Genomic DNA, 16,914 nt, shown 5'->3' on the forward strand with positions numbered 1-16,914 from the left:
TTACCACACGCGACACTTTCCAACTAGGTTTAAGATGTCTATGAACTCCATTCGACTTGACGTAGTTATAGTGTCTGACGGATTATGAGCATGAGCCATGCCAATCACGACCAATCGTCTTTCTTCTGGACTTTGACGACATATCAGTGACGCAATCTGTGCGGCATAAATTCGGCCCTCGATGTCGTCTGAAGAGGCGCCAAGCATTGGAATAGGAGTCAAACGGTTGAGTGGCAAGAGTGAGAAAACATCACCATCATTGAACGAATTGTCAAATGAAAACAATTGAGGAGCAGCCGACGAAATCAATGGGACATTATACTGTCACTCAGTTACTTAATTGATCGTAAAGAAAATTAACAAAACACACCATTTTCCCAAGATTTCCGTCACGAGAAACAAGAATCACGATTTTGTCTGCAAACCCATAGGTTACAACATCGACTCTGTGACCACCGATTTCGCGTACAGACTGTTTGCTCACAATGGGCTGAGGAACCTGGTTGTTTTGAGCGTATTCCATGCGATTTTATTGCCTAATGGAGTAATAAACAACGGTTGAAAAAAGGAGCAAACAAAATTACGCAAAATGAAGGCCAAACGTATGCTGTGCCACAGTGTGGCTGAACATACGCGAACGACTGTTTATAATGGCGCAGCATCTTTCGTTTATTGCACACGAATCAACAAAACAAACGTGTCACGCTCAGCAAGATGCGAGGTCACTAATTCTACATCCACAGAGCAAACACATTAAAAATTAACAGAAGATGATAAGGAGAAGCCGGCCGGATCCAAATAGACCGGTCGAGACGTGGGATGACGATCCGGAGTTGGATATTGATAGAGACTTGTTCAGTAAGCTGTCAACACTAAACACGAGTGATACGAGCACGTCAAGCGCGTTATCAATGTCGTTTGAAGATGAACTTGAACAATTATCAACACATGAAGCTGGAGAAGCTGCTAGTGCGCGGCGAAGAGCTGAGAATGCTGGAATACCTTTGCCGAAAAACATACTGCCATCTGCATTGTTGGGAGGAGTGGTTCAAAGACTACAGCTCAAGCAAAAACACAAAGAAACTCAAGGAGAAATTCATGATTGGGGTGATGAGTTTGAGTCAGGTGGTGAAGAAGACGATTCTGCGGTTTTGACACTCAAACCCACAAAACGATCTGAACCTAAGCAAGAAGGAATCATCGACGGTCAACTATTTCAGCCCCCAGATTCGAAAGAAACTACTCCTCGACAACAACAGCATCACCACCAACTTGGATACCAGCGGTCACCTGTACGTTCAAAAAATCACGACACCCTCAAAGCGCGCAATGCCATGGAGACGTTTGACGACTTTGAGCATGATTTTGAGCTGCCAAATGATTTGACCACTGTTGAACTCAGATCCACAAAATCGCACCAGCATGAGAGTGATGCGGACGGATGGGGCGAAGAAAGCGGTAGTAGCAAATACACTGGATCAAAAAGCGTATCATCAAATCGAAGCTCGATTGTATCTACTTTCTCGCCGTCATCTTCAGTTACATATGAAAGCGAAGACGAAGGTTTACTTGGTCTCACGATTCCAGATGGCCCGCTTAATTTCCAACATTTACTAGATTTAAGACTGAAAGATACAAGCCCTGAACCACGAATTGCGTCTCCAGCAGAAGACTTTTTTGACGGTCTCGAGATTGGAGAAGGCGAGGACGTGTTTGCGACAGTCAAGACAACACTTAACAAAAACATTGTGCAAAAGTTGACAAGCTCAATCACGCCGCCAAAACGAACGCCACTGTCGGCAGTGTTTGCGCCAAAACCGACAAGGATACCGCGACCGGTCTCGCAGACTGCGGCCACTATGTCGCCGATCCCCCCTTTACCGCTGCAAACCGAGCCGCGTTTGGTGGAGCGCCGATTGTCGCATAAGTCTTCAATGATGTCGGTCAAGCAGTCGTCAAACAACGCGCGGTATGGAAATCTGCTGTCCAAGAAATCTATGCCGTCTTTACGATCCGCTGCAAACGAGTCTACATTTGCTGGATCGACCCCGATTGCCACCCCACCATTGCCTTCAATGCCCAGCTGGCTGTCGACCAGTAAAACAGGTTTACGGCGGGTTGACTCACGGAATCTCTCGCCACATACAATTCAAGATATCCCAAAACTGGCACAGGTCCAACAAAGAGACCAGCAAAATGTCCCGCATCCAGTCCAATCACGGGCAAACTTACTCGACAACCAACTTTCAAAACGAGCGCAGCAAGCTGGGTCGAGCCACACGGTAGCGACACCGTCGCCACGAAAACACACCACAGATGTAGTACGGCGGGAGGCCAGCACGGCTAAGACCTTGTTAAAGCCGGTCAAAAGACGACTGTTTGGTGACGGTTCCGAGCTCGATGGGTTTGACGACTTGCCGATTAGTGCAGTCAAGGAGAGGACCTTCTTAAAACACCCGGGCCGTAAGGACGGCGTCGAAGGACTTGGGATCACCGCTAAACTGCACCAGCCTTCTGCAACACCGTCAATCATGAATTTACGAGGCGCGGCAGTGGCTTCATCGTCTTCAGTGAAGCCACTACCGTCTAAACCACAACCACCGGCCAAAGGTCGACGGAAAGGACAGCAGCGGCCGCATCTGATCAAGCCAATGGGAGACTTTGCTACCGCTCCACGATGTAAGCCATTATTAAGTTTTCTGCGTCAATTGGTTCTAATTTACTTAGCTGAAAAAGGAATGCGTTATAATCCAGCGACGTTTACATGGGAAGGAAATGAGAGCATAGCGCACGAGTTTGAGAGCCTGGTAGTCACTCCGCCTCGGCCGGCACTTATTAGCAACATCACAACTACTCAAGGTGTCCAGGTTGTAGGTGGGATGGTATTCGATCCTGTACGGATGTGTTGGTTCAAGGCTACAGACCAAGTCGGTGCGAGCGATGACGACGAGGAGGAGGATGATCCGTTTGAAGGGTTTGACGACCTGGTTGACGATATGACGCGTCTAAACGTCGGCACACCGAAAACCAAAGGTACATTTGACAGCACGAGCAGCAAGCGGAGGGACACAGGAGACGCGTATGGTGAGTTTGTAGTCGGCGAGGAGTTCGACGTAGGACCCGGGTTCATGGGCAAGCAGCGCGATGAGGAAGAGCGATGGCGACGCAAGGTGCAAGGATGGATCGACAACCGGGACCACGACAACCGGGATTACTTGTACGAAATTCGGCGGCTGATTATGAATGGTAAATGAGGTTTTAAAAAAGTGTACAGAAACAGTATGATCTAAATGAGTAAAGGATAATAGCTGTAAACGCCAGTAATGCACGTGCCAGAGCGCCAAAAGGACCAATCTCCCAATCACAAAGAAACAAAATAACAAAACAGGACCCAGAACAGAAACAAACAACGCCAGTAAAAGTCAGTCAGTAAAACAAACAGAATCAAGACAGACGAGAAGAGCGGCGGATGCCGACCGCACGCCGGCGAGCCGGCTTTAGCTGCCGTTTGGCGGCGACTTTACCCGACTTCGATTGCGGACCGCGCGCGCGGGGATTTACATTTTTCAAATCCGAAAGCACTGGATGCTGGACCGGGGGTCTTAAGGGTGACAACGGTGGGGACGAAGGCAGCGACAAAGATTCTGGGAAATACGCGCGGTTCGCCAGGGGAGACGACAACACAGGAAAAGCGACCGCCAGAGCTTTGATCGCGGTGTCACGCGTTGCCGAGGACGATGGCGACGTACGCACAGAAATGGTTTGCGCGTCACTTTCTAAATGCGGGTACTCAAATTTAGGCATGTAATCCAGAGGTTCACTCTTGACCGGAGTGATGGCAGGTGTAGAGACTGGATAGTCGAAATCAAACACATCTGCCGCGGTCGCAGCACACCGGGCAGCCCGAGCTATTTCGGCCACGTTTGGATCCAGCTTGCAAGAAACAATTGACTTTCGTAAAGGCAAAACCATACGGTTGCAGGTGTTGAGACTAGATTCCATCAAGTTCCTCGACCCGAGTTGTCTGTAATCAAACTCGGGATGGGTTTCCTGAGAAACAGCAGCAGGGTTACAAGTAGGACACAATTTGATAAATTGAGAAATCAAGTTCTTGGGCACACGTGAGTGCCATTCCCGCAGCTAAATGTTTGTCAGTATCGAAGACAGCAGCAACAAGTAAACAGCAACCTGCCTGACCAAGAGTCTTGTCCCGACCGCCATGATTGCAAGTCATATGACAGACACTTAAAATCATATACAGCTCTTCTCTGACCGCGACCGGTCTATGTTTATGCATGACTAAAACACGGCCTTGGCTATCTTCTCTAAACAACGCGAAGTTCTTCTTTGCCCAAAACCGAAACTGAGCTGATCCAACGCTGGTTCCAGCTGAGTCGAGCAATACTAGTCGGATATCGTCGTACATTTGCTTAGTGATCAACGACTTGTGCTTTTTGACAGAAGACAGGGTTTCAACGTACGCGGCGATGAGCTGCGTGCATTGGGAATATGTGGGGAATCCTCTGTATCCAATAAACTCGCCCGAAGTCGGGAAATACAGCGCGTCAAGAACAAACCTCGGAGATTTCTGGCACAGGATTCTATTTTCAGTCGTGTTTCCTTTTATGTAACCCGGTTTGTCGTCTTTTGGGGTAGGCAGTTCATGGTCAGGCACCATTGGGAGCCAGGAATTCGAGCCAGTCTCAGACGAAAATTCAGCAACAGGCCCACGCAGGCGAATATCAACAGCATAATTGTCAAATCTGGGTATCTGAACGGAGCTTTCAGACGAAAACGAGCTTGAAAGTCGTGGATAAGCCATGACTCGTTATTAAAAGTTGGATTTCGATTGCAACCGCAGCCTAGGTGTGTATGTATGTATGTATTTCGGGGTTAGGGTAATATTACTGTACAATCTATATATTATTTGTCTATTATTTACGGAGGCAGTTCAAACTTCTTGCCGTTCATTACCCTGTAAAAACTAGTGAGTGACTGCAGTAAAGAAGAGGAAGAAGGTCTTACTTTGAGTAGTAAATGTAGAAGAAATCCGAATACAGCACGGTCTGGATAACGCCGGCAACTATGGCAATTGGATCAACAAAGCCTTCAGCTAGCCATCTGTAGAACCAGTTGGGAATATACAGTGCACGATAAACTCCCAGTGCAAACAAGTAATGTGTGGTCAAAGATTCGGCTTCACCCGTTCGTTGGAGCATGAACAACTGCGGCAGAATCGCGACAGACTCGAGCCAGATTGAAAACGACCATAGAATCTAGTTGGTTAGTCACTTCAAAGAGAGTAAAGGCGAAGACAAACCTCAGGAATAGTGTATTTGTATGTGAAAATCAATGACATTATGAATGCACCTGATAACAAGTACTCAATCTTGAACGTGTCAATGCTGGGATCATGTGTAGGCTTAAATCTGGACTTCATAAGGTACAGAATAGTAAGCGACGATCCAATAAAAAACAACTTCATCACAGTATTGTAAAGAGACGAAAAGTTTCCCCATAACAAATCTGAACATATAGTCAGCGGGACCAAGCATAAACTTGAATATAATCAGTTAAATACCAAGATAACGTGTAGCATAGACAACAGCATAAAGGGCTTGACTTTTGAATGATAATCCAGCACATGAGCGTGATGATCGCATCTTTCTTAAAAGAATGAAGATACTTGTCAGATGCGATAAATCGCCTGATCCAAAGTTAGTCTAAATACTCTCATTTTCTTTACGTCATCATACCAAAAAATCGGAAAATATTCATTGTCTTTGTGAGCGCAAAAATGGCGTTGCAATTACTAAAGAGAACAACTTGCACTGAATCGATTGACATCAAACGATCCCTTCGATGATGCCGCAAGTTACAAAACCCTTGGGAATTCTACACAAACTTCACCGTAAGTACGAAAGATAAACATAAATAAAACCTTTTCATAATTTATTATCTAAGCGACCTGAATACTGTAGTTACATTAGTAACTAGTATTACTAAACTATTACAGTGCAAAGATGAAAAGTTTGACCGTCATAAATGCCAGTAACCTTTTAACACCTACCGGGCATGACATTCGACATTTGACGCTGTAGCGCTGCCAGTGGAGGTGACGATGTAACGATTGACGTATTCAAAGAAGATAAATTTGATGTGTAAGAATTCATTGAGCTTGCTGACGGAGTCGGAGACGGCTGTTCTGCTCCTATCAGTGAATCCACCGATTGATTGGAGCAGAACCGTTCAAGTAAAAGCGAAGGTGCAATAGTGCTGCAGTCAAATTGTGCAAGCGAGCGATTGTCTTTTTCAATCTGTGTCTGCATGTGCCACCGTGACATCGGTTCGCGATTGGCATTTGTGTTCGTAGAAACGGTGTAATTCTGTGTAGGAAAAGAAAATTGTGTGTTGACTCCAGTGTCTTCAGATAGTGATGCATTTGAAGTCACTGAAGTCGGAGTGTCATATGAGATTGGTGATCCAAAATCATCTTCTTGTTTGGGTATGATATTTGGCGAAGACAGTGATAAATCACCAAGCCAGTAATCAGCATCAAAATCTAATGCTTCTTCATCCATAAATCCCATATCTTTGTTATCTGGTAATGTAAACGGCAGTAAGTCCGGGTTTATATATAGCTCCCCAAATAAGTTAGGCTGAATAGCATCACCAGTACCAGTAACAGATGAGTAAAATCGCGAAGAAGAGTCGTCGTGTCTAGAAGTCAAAGCTTTTCCAAAAGTTGACTCGAGCCATGAGTTAGTCGAAGCTGCCGCATTATAGCTTGTGCTTAAACCTACAGTAGACTTGATGGAGTCTGCATCGGCCTGAGATACAATACTTGTAGGTAAAGAGCCAACTGTATTTGCTCTTGGACGTGGAGTAGGTTTCTGTGGCCGTGATAGGGCTGCAACTGTTATAGAATTCTTGCGAGGTTGACGCTGACGGGTAGTGACTAAGTCTGCATGTAGTTTTTGCTGATGGCGTAGTAGTAAGTCTCTGTGTAGCAATGAGTGTTAGCATTTTTCTGTCTATCAGTAACATAATATAGTATGAAATACCTTCTAGCAAATCTTCTTTGACAAGATACACACTGAAATGGTTTTTCTTTTGTATGAGAGCGTTCATGTCTCTTAAGATGTTCAAGTCTTGCAAAAGCGCGCAAACAAGTTGTACACATATGCGGACGAGGTTTTTCAGTTTTAACAGGCGAACTCATTATGACACAAAACGGAATAAGATAAATATAATATAGTAATACTGTTGTTTTTGTCGCTTTATATAAAAGAAAAGCAGGAAGAAGGAGTAATATTAGTGTCAGTTTGCAATAAAATCTGAATGAAATAGAAAAGGTCACCCCGGCAAAAAAGTGGGAAATGCTGTCAAAGTCTGGGGGAAAAAGGCAGCAAAGGTGCCGCTTGCCAAATCAGGTTAGATTATTCTGGGGTACAGGCCATGCGTTGCACATAGCGTTACACAAGCACCAAACGAGAGGCGGGCGTATAAACGTGTGAACCGACCACGATCCGCGTGACCGACCAGCGTGGCCCCCTTTTGTATGCAGCGCGTGTCTCGGTTGTAAAACTCCGACTGGTCCAGTTTTAATACGTGTAAACCCACTTAAGACTCGGCCGGACTTTGGGTGCCGATCACATAATACCAAAGCCACGCTAACATTTTTCAGCATGGTAACTTTTCTCCCCCACAACATTATGTCAGCATTATATGTCGCTTAACTCCGGCGTCGTCCTTTTCTATTGCAGTTTCCTTTCAGCAGAAAATGCGATTTTCTTGTTTGTAAATTGAGCTGTCAAAACGGTTCTTGTTCGTGCGAATAATGTAAGGGTCACATCTATATACTACATTATTGTGAGCTTTAACTCACAGAATAGTTAAGTTGTGATTCACTCTACAAGTAACTACTAATAGATTAGATAATGCCCTTGTAAAAGATCCCAACAAAAAATTGCAAACTTCATTTTCGAATGTATTGCAAACGCAGCGCGCTTGCTGCCATTTGATAGTGCACTATAATTAGATTACTATTATTATTACAGGAGCTATAACGAGACCATCGTCATCATTTAAAAGGTCACCTGTCCAGCCACACGATCGTCAAGGTTAACTTACTAGTAGTTCTATTATCGATTGACGTTAAACACTACTAATCACATAGCATTTCCTTGTGTCGCTTACCGACCGCCGCTGCAAGACGGTAAGTGCCGAAATACCGTACCCTCAAGTAGTGTACAATACCCTTATTTAGTTTAATTTATACTAAACCCTCAAAACTCTTACAATTTATCTCATCTGCTTCGAATATTCAACTCTACACAAAACGCATCCATAACATGTCCTACAATAATATCGGTTTGTCTACGCCCCGTGGGTCTGGAACAAATGGATTTGTTACTCGCAACATTTCCCATCTTTCATCTCGTCCAAAATCAAACTTACAAGCACGCGACGAATCCACAGATCAAGACGACAAAAACGAGTCACTAAGAAGAGAGCCCTCAAAAGAAATCCTTGATCATGAAGTAAAGCGGGCAATAGAAGTCAAATGTATGGACTTGCGCATGAAACTGGAAGACGATGATGTACCCGATGATGAAATTGATAAACAAGTCGAAACTTTGCGACAGACATTGTTAAAGGCACCTGTTTTAGAGCGAACCACTAAGCATCGTGGACCATTGAGGCGGTTATAAATTGTTTGATTATTAGTAGTTTGGCTATACTGTATAATAAAATAGGAAACAATATATCGGCGTTTATGTTCATGAGATACTGTTACAGTACAAACACAGACATTTATATGAATTTTTCCGTTCATACTTCGTCGAACCAGCATAGAAGAATTACAGCAGTATTCTGTTTAAAAAAGTTGTAATAATATATACTTCAAAGTATACCCCGATTTATAAAATACACTATAATTGTCTCTGTTCTATATACAACCCGTTCCACGTCATATTCGCGCCCATTCAACTTGATATAGTGAAGATACAAGCTCAAGGTCAAGCTCTTCCATAGTAGATTACTCTTTAGGTGTTTGTTCGTCAAGAAGCAACTGTTGCTCCATTCGCAGAATTTGTTGCCCCCGCGCAGACTTTGCAAACCTGGCCCAGTCTTCTTCCGTCTTTGGTTGTCGCGCTAGTCGCTGTTCAGCCTGTTGAGCATAAAGCGCATATTGGCGCTCTAGATCCTCTTCTAATCCCATTCCGAAATACACCATAAATCCGATCGGAAACATCAAATACGATGCAAACTATCACGTCAGTCCATTTCTAACCCACTCACAGAAAAACCAGAGTCATACACGGAACAACTCCAAATTCCCTCCTCCAAACGCCCTATTGAATGTCGCTCGTAAACTCGACATCTTTTGCAATCTGTGCTTAAGTTCGGATTATGCAGTCCAACAGTCCAACAGTAATCTTTAAAAAGTCAAGATTTGACAGTGCGCGGCTCAGCTATCGTGCACTTTAAACTCCCATCGCGTAAAATTTATTTACGACTTTGCCATGTCCAAATCGTTATAATCACATTGATTTGTTATTTAACTGATTTGGTACCCTGATTGACTTGTGTAGCAGTTCAGAGCATTGCGACAAAGGTCAGAATTGGTATGGCAGTGAAGCGTAGCAATGACTTTGAAGGGGCTTCACCGTCATCTGAACCAGACGCTTTACGCCGCAAGCTGGAAGAAGGTGAGGTCTTACAGGTCTCAAGACCAGCTTCACCTTCTCAGTCAAAGGCAGCCGGAAGCCACCACTCTTTTTACGGATGCTGTTTTGTCAAGCAAGAATATGAGGAACTAGGTAAACTTGGCGAAGGCACATTTGGGTACATACAGCTATTAGGCGTGTAAGGAGTAAATTGTTAATCGTTTAGTGAGGTTTATAAAGCTAGACACAGACCTACCGGCCGTTTGGTCGCTCTCAAGAAGATCCTGATGCATAATGAGAAAGAAGGAGTATGCACACCTCAGACTGCATTATGTTCATTCACTCACAATCGCAGTTCCCCATCACAGCACTACGCGAAATAAGAATATTAAAAATGCTGTCTCACAAGAACGTCATTCCACTTTTAGAAATGGCTATTGAACGTGCAGTTTGTATGTATCTGCATCTCAGCAGTCTTTCTGGTATCTGATACTCTTAGGGGACAAAAACACAAAACGACGAGGACAGATCTATATGGTGACTCCATACATGGATCACGATTTAAAAGGATTACTGCAAAATCCAAGTGTATCGTTTAGCATTGCCCAAATCAAATGCTATATGATTCAACTACTAGAAGGCACAAAGTACTTGCACGATGTAAGCAGGCTGTAGTCTTATCATATGCCATTTGCTAATAATCATAGACGCGAATTTTACATCGCGATATGAAAGGTATAAACGCATATTTTTGGTAGATTGCACATAGTTCTAACACGCACAGCGGCAAATTTGCTTATTGATAACTACGGTATATTGAAAATTGCAGACTTTGGTCTGGCCCGCAAGTTCGAAGAAGATCCACCCTTGGCCGGAAACAAAAGCACGGCTCCAGCCAAACGGGAGTACACAAAATACGTCGTCACACGATGGTATCGTCCACCAGAACTTTTGTTGGGCGAGCGGCGATACACCTGCGCGATTGATATGTGGGGCGTTGGCTGCATCTTTGGTGAGATGTATAGACGAGAGCCCATCCTAGCCGGAAATTCTGATATAGATCAACTGCAAAAAGTTTTTGAACTTTGCGGCTCTCCAAATCAGGAAACGATGCCAGGGTGGGACAGGTTGCCCGATGCTGGCTCGTTCACGTTTCGTCAATTTCCACGAACATTAGAGCAGAGGTTTGACGAGTACGTATTTCTTATGTTGACCAGGATCTTGAACTGACATATCTAAGTATGGGTCCACAAGGGGTATCATTACTGGCAGATTTACTAACAATGGACCCGATCGCGAGGGTGTCTGCAGTCAACGCATTAAGCCACCCTTTTTTTTCAACCCGACCTTATCCTGCTAAATCACACGAATTGCCAACTTATAACGCGTCTCACGAGTACGACCGACATCGACAAGCACGTGACTATCCCCCTCAAGTGCGAGACGTAAGATGGAACTAGAATTTGTATAGTTTAATTGGAAATTAATAAATATCTCCTTTCTGCCTCGTCATCGTCAAAATTCAGGGGTTCCCCACTTGTACCAGACTTACAAACCAGTGCGGCGTAGAAGATCAAGGCAAAAGGACAGTGCTGAGCAGAACAAGGAGTGCAAACGAAACTCCGTTTGAATGAGTATTTGTTCTTTGTGGAAATTAATTTGATGACGGTCGAAGACGAGGAACAGCAGCTGGTCGAGAATCCGGTAAAGCTCTGGGACCCTCCTGCCCCGCAGACAACCAACGAATGGACTTTTATGCAGCGCGTAAATGCAAAATACGGCACACTTCTGAGTCAGTATTTGTTTATGGAATGTATACCGAACGAATGGGTCAAATAACAATATTAGCGTGTTACCAAGAGTTGTATCAATGGTCTATTGACAACGTGCCAGAGTTTTGGGAGGAGGTTTGGGCTTTCACAGAGGTTCAAGCCGAGACAACTTACACTTCAGTACGTGACACATGACAAAATACTGATTGAGACTAACTAACCATACAGGTGGTTGATATGACTGTCCCGATGTTTCCTCGGCCTCAGTTTTTCGCCGGTGCCAAGCTGTCGTACGCACAGAATCTGCTATTTCCAGCTTGTGCACCAGACGAGCGCACGGTCGCTGTCATTTCTGCAACTGAGCTCACAACAACACCAGTCACCTGGTCAGAACTTCGCGACCGAGTCCGGGTGCTGTCTGTTGCCATGCGAAAGGTTGGCGTCAAAGTAGGAGACAGGGTAGCAGGGTATGTGTCAAACAACGTGTCTACTCTGGTCGCGTTGCTGGCTACGTCTACAGTCGGCGCGATATGGTCGTCGACGTCAAGTGAAGTCGGATCTGCTAGTGTGATTGAACGGTTATCACAAATCGAGCCAATGTTGATGTTTGCCGATAACGCATCACTATACAATCAGAAGGTGTACGACAATTTACCAAAAATTGCAGAAATTGTAGCACAACTACCGGCGTTGAAGTTGCTCATTGTGGTTGAGAATCTGACCTCAAGTCCTATTAACTTGGACGCTGTGAAGCCTGTGAACGGAACTGTATCCACGTTAGACGAGTTTGTCAAGGACACACCAGAGTCTGCAGCACTAAAGTTTGAAATGCTAGACTTTGATCATCCGCTGTTCATCGTATACTCGTCAGGAACGACTGGAAAACCAAAATGCATAGTTCACGGCCAAGGAGTAAGTAATCCGCTATTGCGATCAAATACTGCTGACAAGTAAGGGTTCACTGATTCAGCATAAGAAGGAGCATATGATACACATGAACATGAAACCAAACGATGTTTTCTTTCAATACACCACCTGCTCATGGATGATGTGTATGCCACCTTGTAAACATTCTAGATTTGTCTGACTTGTAATAGGGCAATGGCAGATTGCTGGATTGGCATCAGCAGCTACTGTCGTTCTATATGATGGGTCACCATTCCAACCTATTGGCGAGAATTCGCTGTTTAAACTTATGGAAGAGCTTGGCATCAAGTATTTTGGTACGTCAGCCAAGTACCTTTCAATTCTGGAACAGAAGGATTATATGCCTGGTATGCTTGTTTCCGCTTTCAACTGATGAGACACTTACAAACAGGGGAAACTTTCAATCTTAAAAGACTACAGGCCATTACGTCAACCGGTTCGGTACTGAGTCCGTCGACATTTGACTATGTGTACAAAGCATTCGGTCCGGTTTTACTAGGAAGTATCACTGGAGGAACAGACATTCTGTCGCTTTTTGGAGCACCGTCGTTTATATCTCCGGTCTACAAAGGTGAGGTGCAAGTGCGCGGCCTGGGAATGGCCATCGAAGTATGGAATGAAGATGGGCACGATATTGGCCAGACTGGTCAACGGGGCGATTTGGTATGCGTAAAGACATTTCCATGCATGCCTGTCATGTTTTGGAATGATCCTGATCGGACAAAGTATAAGGCCAGCTACTTTGATAGATTTCCTAGTGAGTTGTTTTTGAATGTCAAACAAAGTGCCGAAGCAAACTGACAAAGAAGATGTTTGGCATCATGGAGACTTTGTTCGACTTTCTCCCAAAACTAACGGCTTGATTATGCTCGGTAGGTCTGACGGCGTCTTGAAGCCTGCAGGTGTAAGATTTGGATCTAGCGAAATTTACAACGTGCTACTGAAGGAATTTGCCGCCGAAGTTGAAGATGCCTTGTGCGTTGGCATGACAAAGCCGAATGATACAGACGAAGTCGTAGTGCTGTTTCTCAAGATGCAAGCCGGCGTGATTTTAACTGACAAAATACTCCAGAGAATCAAATCCAAAATCAGAATCCAGCTTTCGCCGCGGCACGTTCCTGCCATAATTGACCAAACACCTGAAATCCCATACACAGCAAACGGAAAAAAGACGGAGACTATCATCAAAGGAATTATATCGAAAAGCAAAACAACAATAGGTGCCAGTGTGGCTAATTCCGGATGCCTGGAATGGTATGAGTATTGGGCAAATGCGCATTAGAAATAGATAAAAGAAGATATATTTTACAAAAGAATTCACTAAGACTAGCTCAAATCCAGTTCGTCGTCCATCGCATCGTCCTTGTCGTCGTCCGGATCACTCGCATCATATATTTCCACACGAGCAGCGTTATGCTTCTCGACCGCATTATCATTCTCGCATTCGTCGATCCACTCGCTATAAACGTCAACTGGTAATGAAAGCGCTACACGGCAATGTTAACATAATCCTGTTGTGCTACCATATAACATACGCGTCGTCTTGGTCTGAAATGATTCGTCACAACTCTTGCAATGCAACGTTCCTAGTCGATCTTTCTTGTCTATCCGACAAGTAACAGAATTCTCGTGGTTACAGAACAGACATGGGAACACTGTTGGCAGGGGTTCTCTTTTTGCCGCCTTTTGTGGCTTTCTGGTTGATTTCTTCCGTTTACCCTAAATCATTAGCAATTATTAATCATAGTATTACTGCGATAACATACCATTATACCGTATCACTTAATTCGATACTGAATATAATATCATAGATCTTTCAAAGACCATGCAGGAGTCCACATAAGTTACCCGGACATAGATGCGAGAGTTAAAAAACTGGTTACATAATATGGTCACGTGAATTAGTCTTTCGGGATACTGCGCATCTCGGACACCAAGATGCAGGACCGGGCGCCACGGAATACCAAAACGGGCCACGACTTGCTGTATGATCTCAGCTTGAGCGATCTGACGTCTGGTTATCCGTCAGCAGTAGCGCAAACATTAAGCCAACCAATGGCGACGTCCATGACGAGTGTATTGGTGAAACTTCACTGTGGCCCTGAACTGACTCATGGATGACTCAGGTTGGGAGTTGACAGGTGCGGTATCTGATAGACATTAAACTTTTTATGGCATAAATGTAATTTGTATATTTGCATATTGGGACATTGCCCCACGACGCCCGCACCACCCGCTGAACCCGAGTACCATATATAAACAGACGACATTCCCCGGCCCTTCCTCCAACGCTTGTAACACTTGGTCTAGGTACTTACTTTTACTGTTTCGATTTAGTAGTATCATTTAATTGTTGGCTTGAGATAGCATATATTATATACGCATTCATAGCACCATACTGTACTAGTTTATATCTTAATGTCTATTGAACTCTCGTCCGCAGTATCAAAGATCCTCGAATCCGTTGAGGTATTGCGGAATGAATGCCACACTCTTTCATCCAAAGTAAGCTTAAAGAGAAAATTGTAAACTCTTGTGAACATCTTCACAAGGCAAATCTCTTTTATTTTGTTTGCGTGCGTTTACTGACTGTTTTTATAGAATTGTGTCTCTGACTCCACTAATTTCAACGAGGCTATTGCGGATTTGACCACTCATATTGACGCCATGACCGAAGCAATCAGTCTTTTAACTATCGGGTCTGTGCCAGTAGCGGTTCCTACTGTCAGTAAAGCGGTCGTCGAGCATAGTCCTCCAATCTCGCCAAAGCTACTTGCCGACTACTCTACTGATTGCAGTACAAGCAAAAGCACAGACTTGTCTACGTGAGTACTGCTGCTTCATTGTTTATATGGTTTAGAAGCTAACATGTTTGCAGTGAAATCTGGGAAGATGATAAAGTTGTACTTACGACTTTTCCTGGCCAGCCTGGCGTGTTGCCTCTGCCATTGAACTGGGGTGCTTATGACCCCAGAGTCCGTGGACCGATTGTTCTTTGTCGCAACCCAGCTTCTATGAACATTCGTAATGGTAAGTGCAAGTGCTAGTGAGTCTAAAGCAACGCTTACATTTCAGCTCTTGGCGCATACTCTGGGTCATACGGAATTTACCATGCCCTTGCAATTGCTATGGACGAGCTTAATTTGAACCACAAACCTGATTTTACAAACACTGAACCCCCAGTTGCTATTGGACCGTATCCTCAGTGGGGCAATCCCGAAAAGATTGTGGCTATGGATCCGTTTGGCCATCTTGCTCCGTGGCTTTTTAAAGACTATCTTGATCAAGGTATCGAGATCCGTCCAACTATTGCAGTCACTAAAGCACACATGCGCTTATGTGAGATTGAAAGTGAGGTTAAACAGGGCACGATGCGTGTTGACGGTAAAGTAGTATTAAATCATCAAGGTGATATTGCAGTTACCAAGGTCGCTGTTGAGCCAGTCTGGTACTTGCCCGGCATTGCCCAGCGATGTGGCATAGACGAAAGCACTCTTCGTCGTGCTTTGTTCGAGCATACGGGTGCTTCGTATCCCGAGCTTATTACCCGCCCAGACATTAAGGTGTTTTTGCCGCCTATCGGTGGCATGACGGCATATATTTTCGGAGATCCAGCCAAAACTGCGGATCCAAATTGCCGTCTTGCGTTGCGCGTTCATGATGAGTGCAACGGCAGTGACGTCTTTGGAAGTGACATCTGTACCTGCCGCCCGTATCTGATCTTTGGCATCTCAGAAGCCGTGAAAGAGGCGCAGAACGGTGGTAGTGGTGTTGTTATTTATTTCCGAAAGGAAGGTCGTGCTTTGGGCGAGGTCACAAAATATCTTGTGTATAATGCACGCAAACGCATGGGAGATAGTGCGGCTGAGTACTTTACACGTACAGAAAACATTGCAGGTGTGAAGGACATGAGATTCCAGGCATTAATGCCAGATATTCTTCATTTCTTGGGCATCAAGAAGATTGATCGTATGCTCTCAATGTCCAACATGAAGTATGATGCAATTGTCGGACAAGGCATTCCTATTTTAGAACGAGTGCCTATTCCTGATGCGCTTATTCCGGCGGATTCTCGTGTTGAAATCGATGCGAAGATTCATGCCGGATACTTCACGTCAGGTAAAGTTCTCAGCCTTGAAGAACTTTCGGAAGTCAAGGGTCGTCAATGGGATGACGTCGATCATTAAAGCGCTGTGTGCTTTACTTGTAAATATTGTGTATACTGTCTCAGGTTTGCCAGAAATATTGCGTATATTGCTTCTAAGAGCATTGACAGAACTTGAATTTTGGGTGACTCGGTTAGACCGGCAGGCGCATTTAGAGGAGTTTTGAGTTTCCAGAGTTTTCCCGGGCTTTCTAGTTTCTTTACTTGGTTGTATTAGTTAACTTAATACTATGATTTCACCACTAATGGATAGTGTGAAATGACGAGTCTTTATGATTTGTTTACGCGTATAATGTTGCTTGGTTGTGTAAACTGGGTGGCGCAGCGTGGGGCTGGTCAAGCGCTGGTAGTGCATAGTAACTTTCAGCACGTACGA

General features: G+C 44.5%; 11 protein-coding genes across 11 annotated transcripts; 5 read left to right on the forward strand and 6 right to left on the reverse strand.

Annotated features, from left to right (window-relative positions):
- V1512DRAFT_249620 (uncharacterized protein) lies at positions 1 to 523 on the reverse strand (the record flags this gene model as incomplete). The annotated part of the gene is made up of 2 exons (XM_066914627.1): positions 1 to 321; positions 371 to 523. 2 exons carry the CDS (start codon positions 521 to 523, stop codon positions 1 to 3), a joined length of 474 nt encoding a protein of 157 aa, XP_066769657.1.
- Positions 524 to 686: 163 nt separating this feature from the next.
- Positions 687 to 3,329, forward strand: V1512DRAFT_243037 (uncharacterized protein). The gene is made up of 2 exons (XM_066914304.1): positions 687 to 2,679; positions 2,728 to 3,329. The coding sequence occupies exons 1-2, from the start codon at positions 771 to 773 to the stop codon at positions 3,252 to 3,254; spliced, it is 2,436 nt and encodes an 811-aa protein (XP_066769658.1). The 5' UTR covers positions 687 to 770; the 3' UTR covers positions 3,255 to 3,329.
- Positions 3,256 to 4,830, reverse strand: V1512DRAFT_292940 (uncharacterized protein). The gene is made up of 2 exons (XM_066918316.1): positions 4,193 to 4,830; positions 3,256 to 4,140 (listed from the first exon to the last, which is right to left on the reverse strand). Exons 1-2 carry the CDS (start codon positions 4,820 to 4,822, stop codon positions 3,445 to 3,447), a joined length of 1,326 nt encoding a protein of 441 aa, XP_066769659.1. The 5' UTR covers positions 4,823 to 4,830; the 3' UTR covers positions 3,256 to 3,444.
- Positions 4,831 to 4,938: 108 nt separating this feature from the next.
- V1512DRAFT_254989 (ER lumen protein retaining receptor-domain-containing protein) lies at positions 4,939 to 5,663 on the reverse strand (the record flags this gene model as incomplete). The annotated part of the gene is made up of 4 exons (XM_066914793.1): positions 4,939 to 4,975; positions 5,026 to 5,276; positions 5,321 to 5,526; positions 5,582 to 5,663. 4 exons carry the CDS (start codon positions 5,661 to 5,663, stop codon positions 4,939 to 4,941), a joined length of 576 nt encoding a protein of 191 aa, XP_066769660.1.
- Positions 5,664 to 6,059: 396 nt separating this feature from the next.
- Positions 6,060 to 7,222, reverse strand: V1512DRAFT_254990 (uncharacterized protein; the record flags this gene model as incomplete). Its single annotated transcript, XM_066914794.1, has 2 exons — positions 6,060 to 7,002; positions 7,065 to 7,222. 2 exons carry the CDS (start codon positions 7,220 to 7,222, stop codon positions 6,060 to 6,062), a joined length of 1,101 nt encoding a protein of 366 aa, XP_066769661.1.
- Positions 7,223 to 8,335: 1,113 nt separating this feature from the next.
- Positions 8,336 to 8,916, forward strand: V1512DRAFT_267225 (cwf21 domain-containing protein). The gene has a single exon (XM_066917236.1). It carries the CDS (start codon positions 8,355 to 8,357, stop codon positions 8,712 to 8,714), a length of 360 nt encoding a protein of 119 aa, XP_066769662.1. The 5' UTR covers positions 8,336 to 8,354; the 3' UTR covers positions 8,715 to 8,916.
- Positions 8,869 to 9,491, reverse strand: V1512DRAFT_267227 (uncharacterized protein). The gene is made up of 2 exons (XM_066917237.1): positions 9,326 to 9,491; positions 8,869 to 9,274 (listed from the first exon to the last, which is right to left on the reverse strand). Exons 1-2 carry the CDS (start codon positions 9,386 to 9,388, stop codon positions 9,044 to 9,046), a joined length of 294 nt encoding a protein of 97 aa, XP_066769663.1. The 5' UTR covers positions 9,389 to 9,491; the 3' UTR covers positions 8,869 to 9,043.
- A 15-nt stretch (positions 9,492 to 9,506) lies between these two features.
- On the forward strand, positions 9,507 to 11,186 carry V1512DRAFT_277948 (kinase-like domain-containing protein). Its single transcript, XM_066917944.1, has 7 exons — positions 9,507 to 9,852; positions 9,901 to 9,982; positions 10,030 to 10,126; positions 10,174 to 10,334; positions 10,382 to 10,409; positions 10,459 to 10,867; positions 10,915 to 11,186. The coding sequence occupies exons 1-7, from the start codon at positions 9,635 to 9,637 to the stop codon at positions 11,132 to 11,134; spliced, it is 1,215 nt and encodes a 404-aa protein (XP_066769664.1). The 5' UTR covers positions 9,507 to 9,634; the 3' UTR covers positions 11,135 to 11,186.
- A 72-nt stretch (positions 11,187 to 11,258) lies between these two features.
- On the forward strand, positions 11,259 to 13,742 carry V1512DRAFT_267236 (uncharacterized protein). The gene is made up of 7 exons (XM_066917238.1): positions 11,259 to 11,466; positions 11,523 to 11,626; positions 11,675 to 12,358; positions 12,402 to 12,498; positions 12,544 to 12,720; positions 12,765 to 13,130; positions 13,183 to 13,742. The coding sequence occupies exons 1-7, from the start codon at positions 11,337 to 11,339 to the stop codon at positions 13,653 to 13,655; spliced, it is 2,031 nt and encodes a 676-aa protein (XP_066769665.1). The 5' UTR covers positions 11,259 to 11,336; the 3' UTR covers positions 13,656 to 13,742.
- Positions 13,658 to 14,501, reverse strand: V1512DRAFT_243056 (transcription elongation factor Elf1 like-domain-containing protein). The gene is made up of 3 exons (XM_066914305.1): positions 14,140 to 14,501; positions 13,909 to 14,092; positions 13,658 to 13,860 (listed from the first exon to the last, which is right to left on the reverse strand). Exons 1-3 carry the CDS (start codon positions 14,140 to 14,142, stop codon positions 13,700 to 13,702), a joined length of 348 nt encoding a protein of 115 aa, XP_066769666.1. The 5' UTR covers positions 14,143 to 14,501; the 3' UTR covers positions 13,658 to 13,699.
- A 168-nt stretch (positions 14,502 to 14,669) lies between these two features.
- V1512DRAFT_267239 (GTP cyclohydrolase N terminal-domain-containing protein) lies at positions 14,670 to 16,811 on the forward strand. Its single transcript, XM_066917239.1, has 3 exons — positions 14,670 to 15,198; positions 15,252 to 15,403; positions 15,449 to 16,811. Exons 1-3 carry the CDS (start codon positions 15,041 to 15,043, stop codon positions 16,558 to 16,560), a joined length of 1,422 nt encoding a protein of 473 aa, XP_066769667.1. The 5' UTR covers positions 14,670 to 15,040; the 3' UTR covers positions 16,561 to 16,811.
- The last annotated feature ends 103 nt before the right edge of the window (positions 16,812 to 16,914 follow it).

The sequence above is a fragment of the Lipomyces arxii genome (assembly GCF_038497795.1).
Source record: "Lipomyces arxii strain Phaff 12-163 unplaced genomic scaffold V1512scaffold_23, whole genome shotgun sequence".
Classification (NCBI taxonomy): domain Eukaryota; kingdom Fungi; phylum Ascomycota; class Lipomycetes; order Lipomycetales; family Lipomycetaceae; genus Lipomyces; species Lipomyces arxii.

What these genes read in the sequence shown, in the direction of transcription:
- V1512DRAFT_292940 (XM_066918316.1), bottom strand. Translation starts at nt 4,822, where the DNA reads ATGGCTTATCCACGACTTTCAAGCTCGTTTTCGTCTGAAAGCTCCGTT. An exon ending in GGGACAAGACTCTTGGTCAG is followed by an intron (nt 4,141 to 4,192) that starts GCAGGTTGCTGT and finishes ACAAACATTTAG; the next exon opens with CTGCGGGAATGGCACTCACG.
- V1512DRAFT_267225 (XM_066917236.1), top strand. Translation starts at nt 8,355, where the DNA reads ATGTCCTACAATAATATCGGTTTGTCTACGCCCCGTGGGTCTGGAACA.
- V1512DRAFT_243056 (XM_066914305.1), bottom strand. An exon ending in ATTTCAGACCAAGACGACGC is followed by an intron (nt 13,861 to 13,908) that starts GTATGTTATATG and finishes ATTGCCGTGTAG; the next exon opens with CGCTTTCATTACCAGTTGAC.
- V1512DRAFT_243037 (XM_066914304.1), top strand. Translation starts at nt 771, where the DNA reads ATGATAAGGAGAAGCCGGCCGGATCCAAATAGACCGGTCGAGACGTGG. An exon ending in CTTTGCTACCGCTCCACGAT is followed by an intron (nt 2,680 to 2,727) that starts GTAAGCCATTAT and finishes TAATTTACTTAG; the next exon opens with CTGAAAAAGGAATGCGTTAT.
- V1512DRAFT_267236 (XM_066917238.1), top strand. Translation starts at nt 11,337, where the DNA reads ATGACGGTCGAAGACGAGGAACAGCAGCTGGTCGAGAATCCGGTAAAG. An exon ending in AAAATACGGCACACTTCTGA is followed by an intron (nt 11,467 to 11,522) that starts GTCAGTATTTGT and finishes TAACAATATTAG; the next exon opens with CGTGTTACCAAGAGTTGTAT. An exon ending in CTACTTTGATAGATTTCCTA is followed by an intron (nt 13,131 to 13,182) that starts GTGAGTTGTTTT and finishes CTGACAAAGAAG; the next exon opens with ATGTTTGGCATCATGGAGAC.
- V1512DRAFT_267239 (XM_066917239.1), top strand. Translation starts at nt 15,041, where the DNA reads ATGACCGAAGCAATCAGTCTTTTAACTATCGGGTCTGTGCCAGTAGCG. An exon ending in AAAAGCACAGACTTGTCTAC is followed by an intron (nt 15,199 to 15,251) that starts GTGAGTACTGCT and finishes ACATGTTTGCAG; the next exon opens with TGAAATCTGGGAAGATGATA. An exon ending in TTCTATGAACATTCGTAATG is followed by an intron (nt 15,404 to 15,448) that starts GTAAGTGCAAGT and finishes CTTACATTTCAG; the next exon opens with CTCTTGGCGCATACTCTGGG.
- V1512DRAFT_277948 (XM_066917944.1), top strand. Translation starts at nt 9,635, where the DNA reads ATGGCAGTGAAGCGTAGCAATGACTTTGAAGGGGCTTCACCGTCATCT. An exon ending in GCACAAAGTACTTGCACGAT is followed by an intron (nt 10,335 to 10,381) that starts GTAAGCAGGCTG and finishes TAATAATCATAG; the next exon opens with ACGCGAATTTTACATCGCGA. An exon ending in TTTACATCGCGATATGAAAG is followed by an intron (nt 10,410 to 10,458) that starts GTATAAACGCAT and finishes TAACACGCACAG; the next exon opens with CGGCAAATTTGCTTATTGAT.
- V1512DRAFT_267227 (XM_066917237.1), bottom strand. Translation starts at nt 9,388, where the DNA reads ATGTCGAGTTTACGAGCGACATTCAATAGGGCGTTTGGAGGAGGGAAT. An exon ending in GGAATTTGGAGTTGTTCCGT is followed by an intron (nt 9,275 to 9,325) that starts GTATGACTCTGG and finishes CTGACGTGATAG; the next exon opens with TTTGCATCGTATTTGATGTT.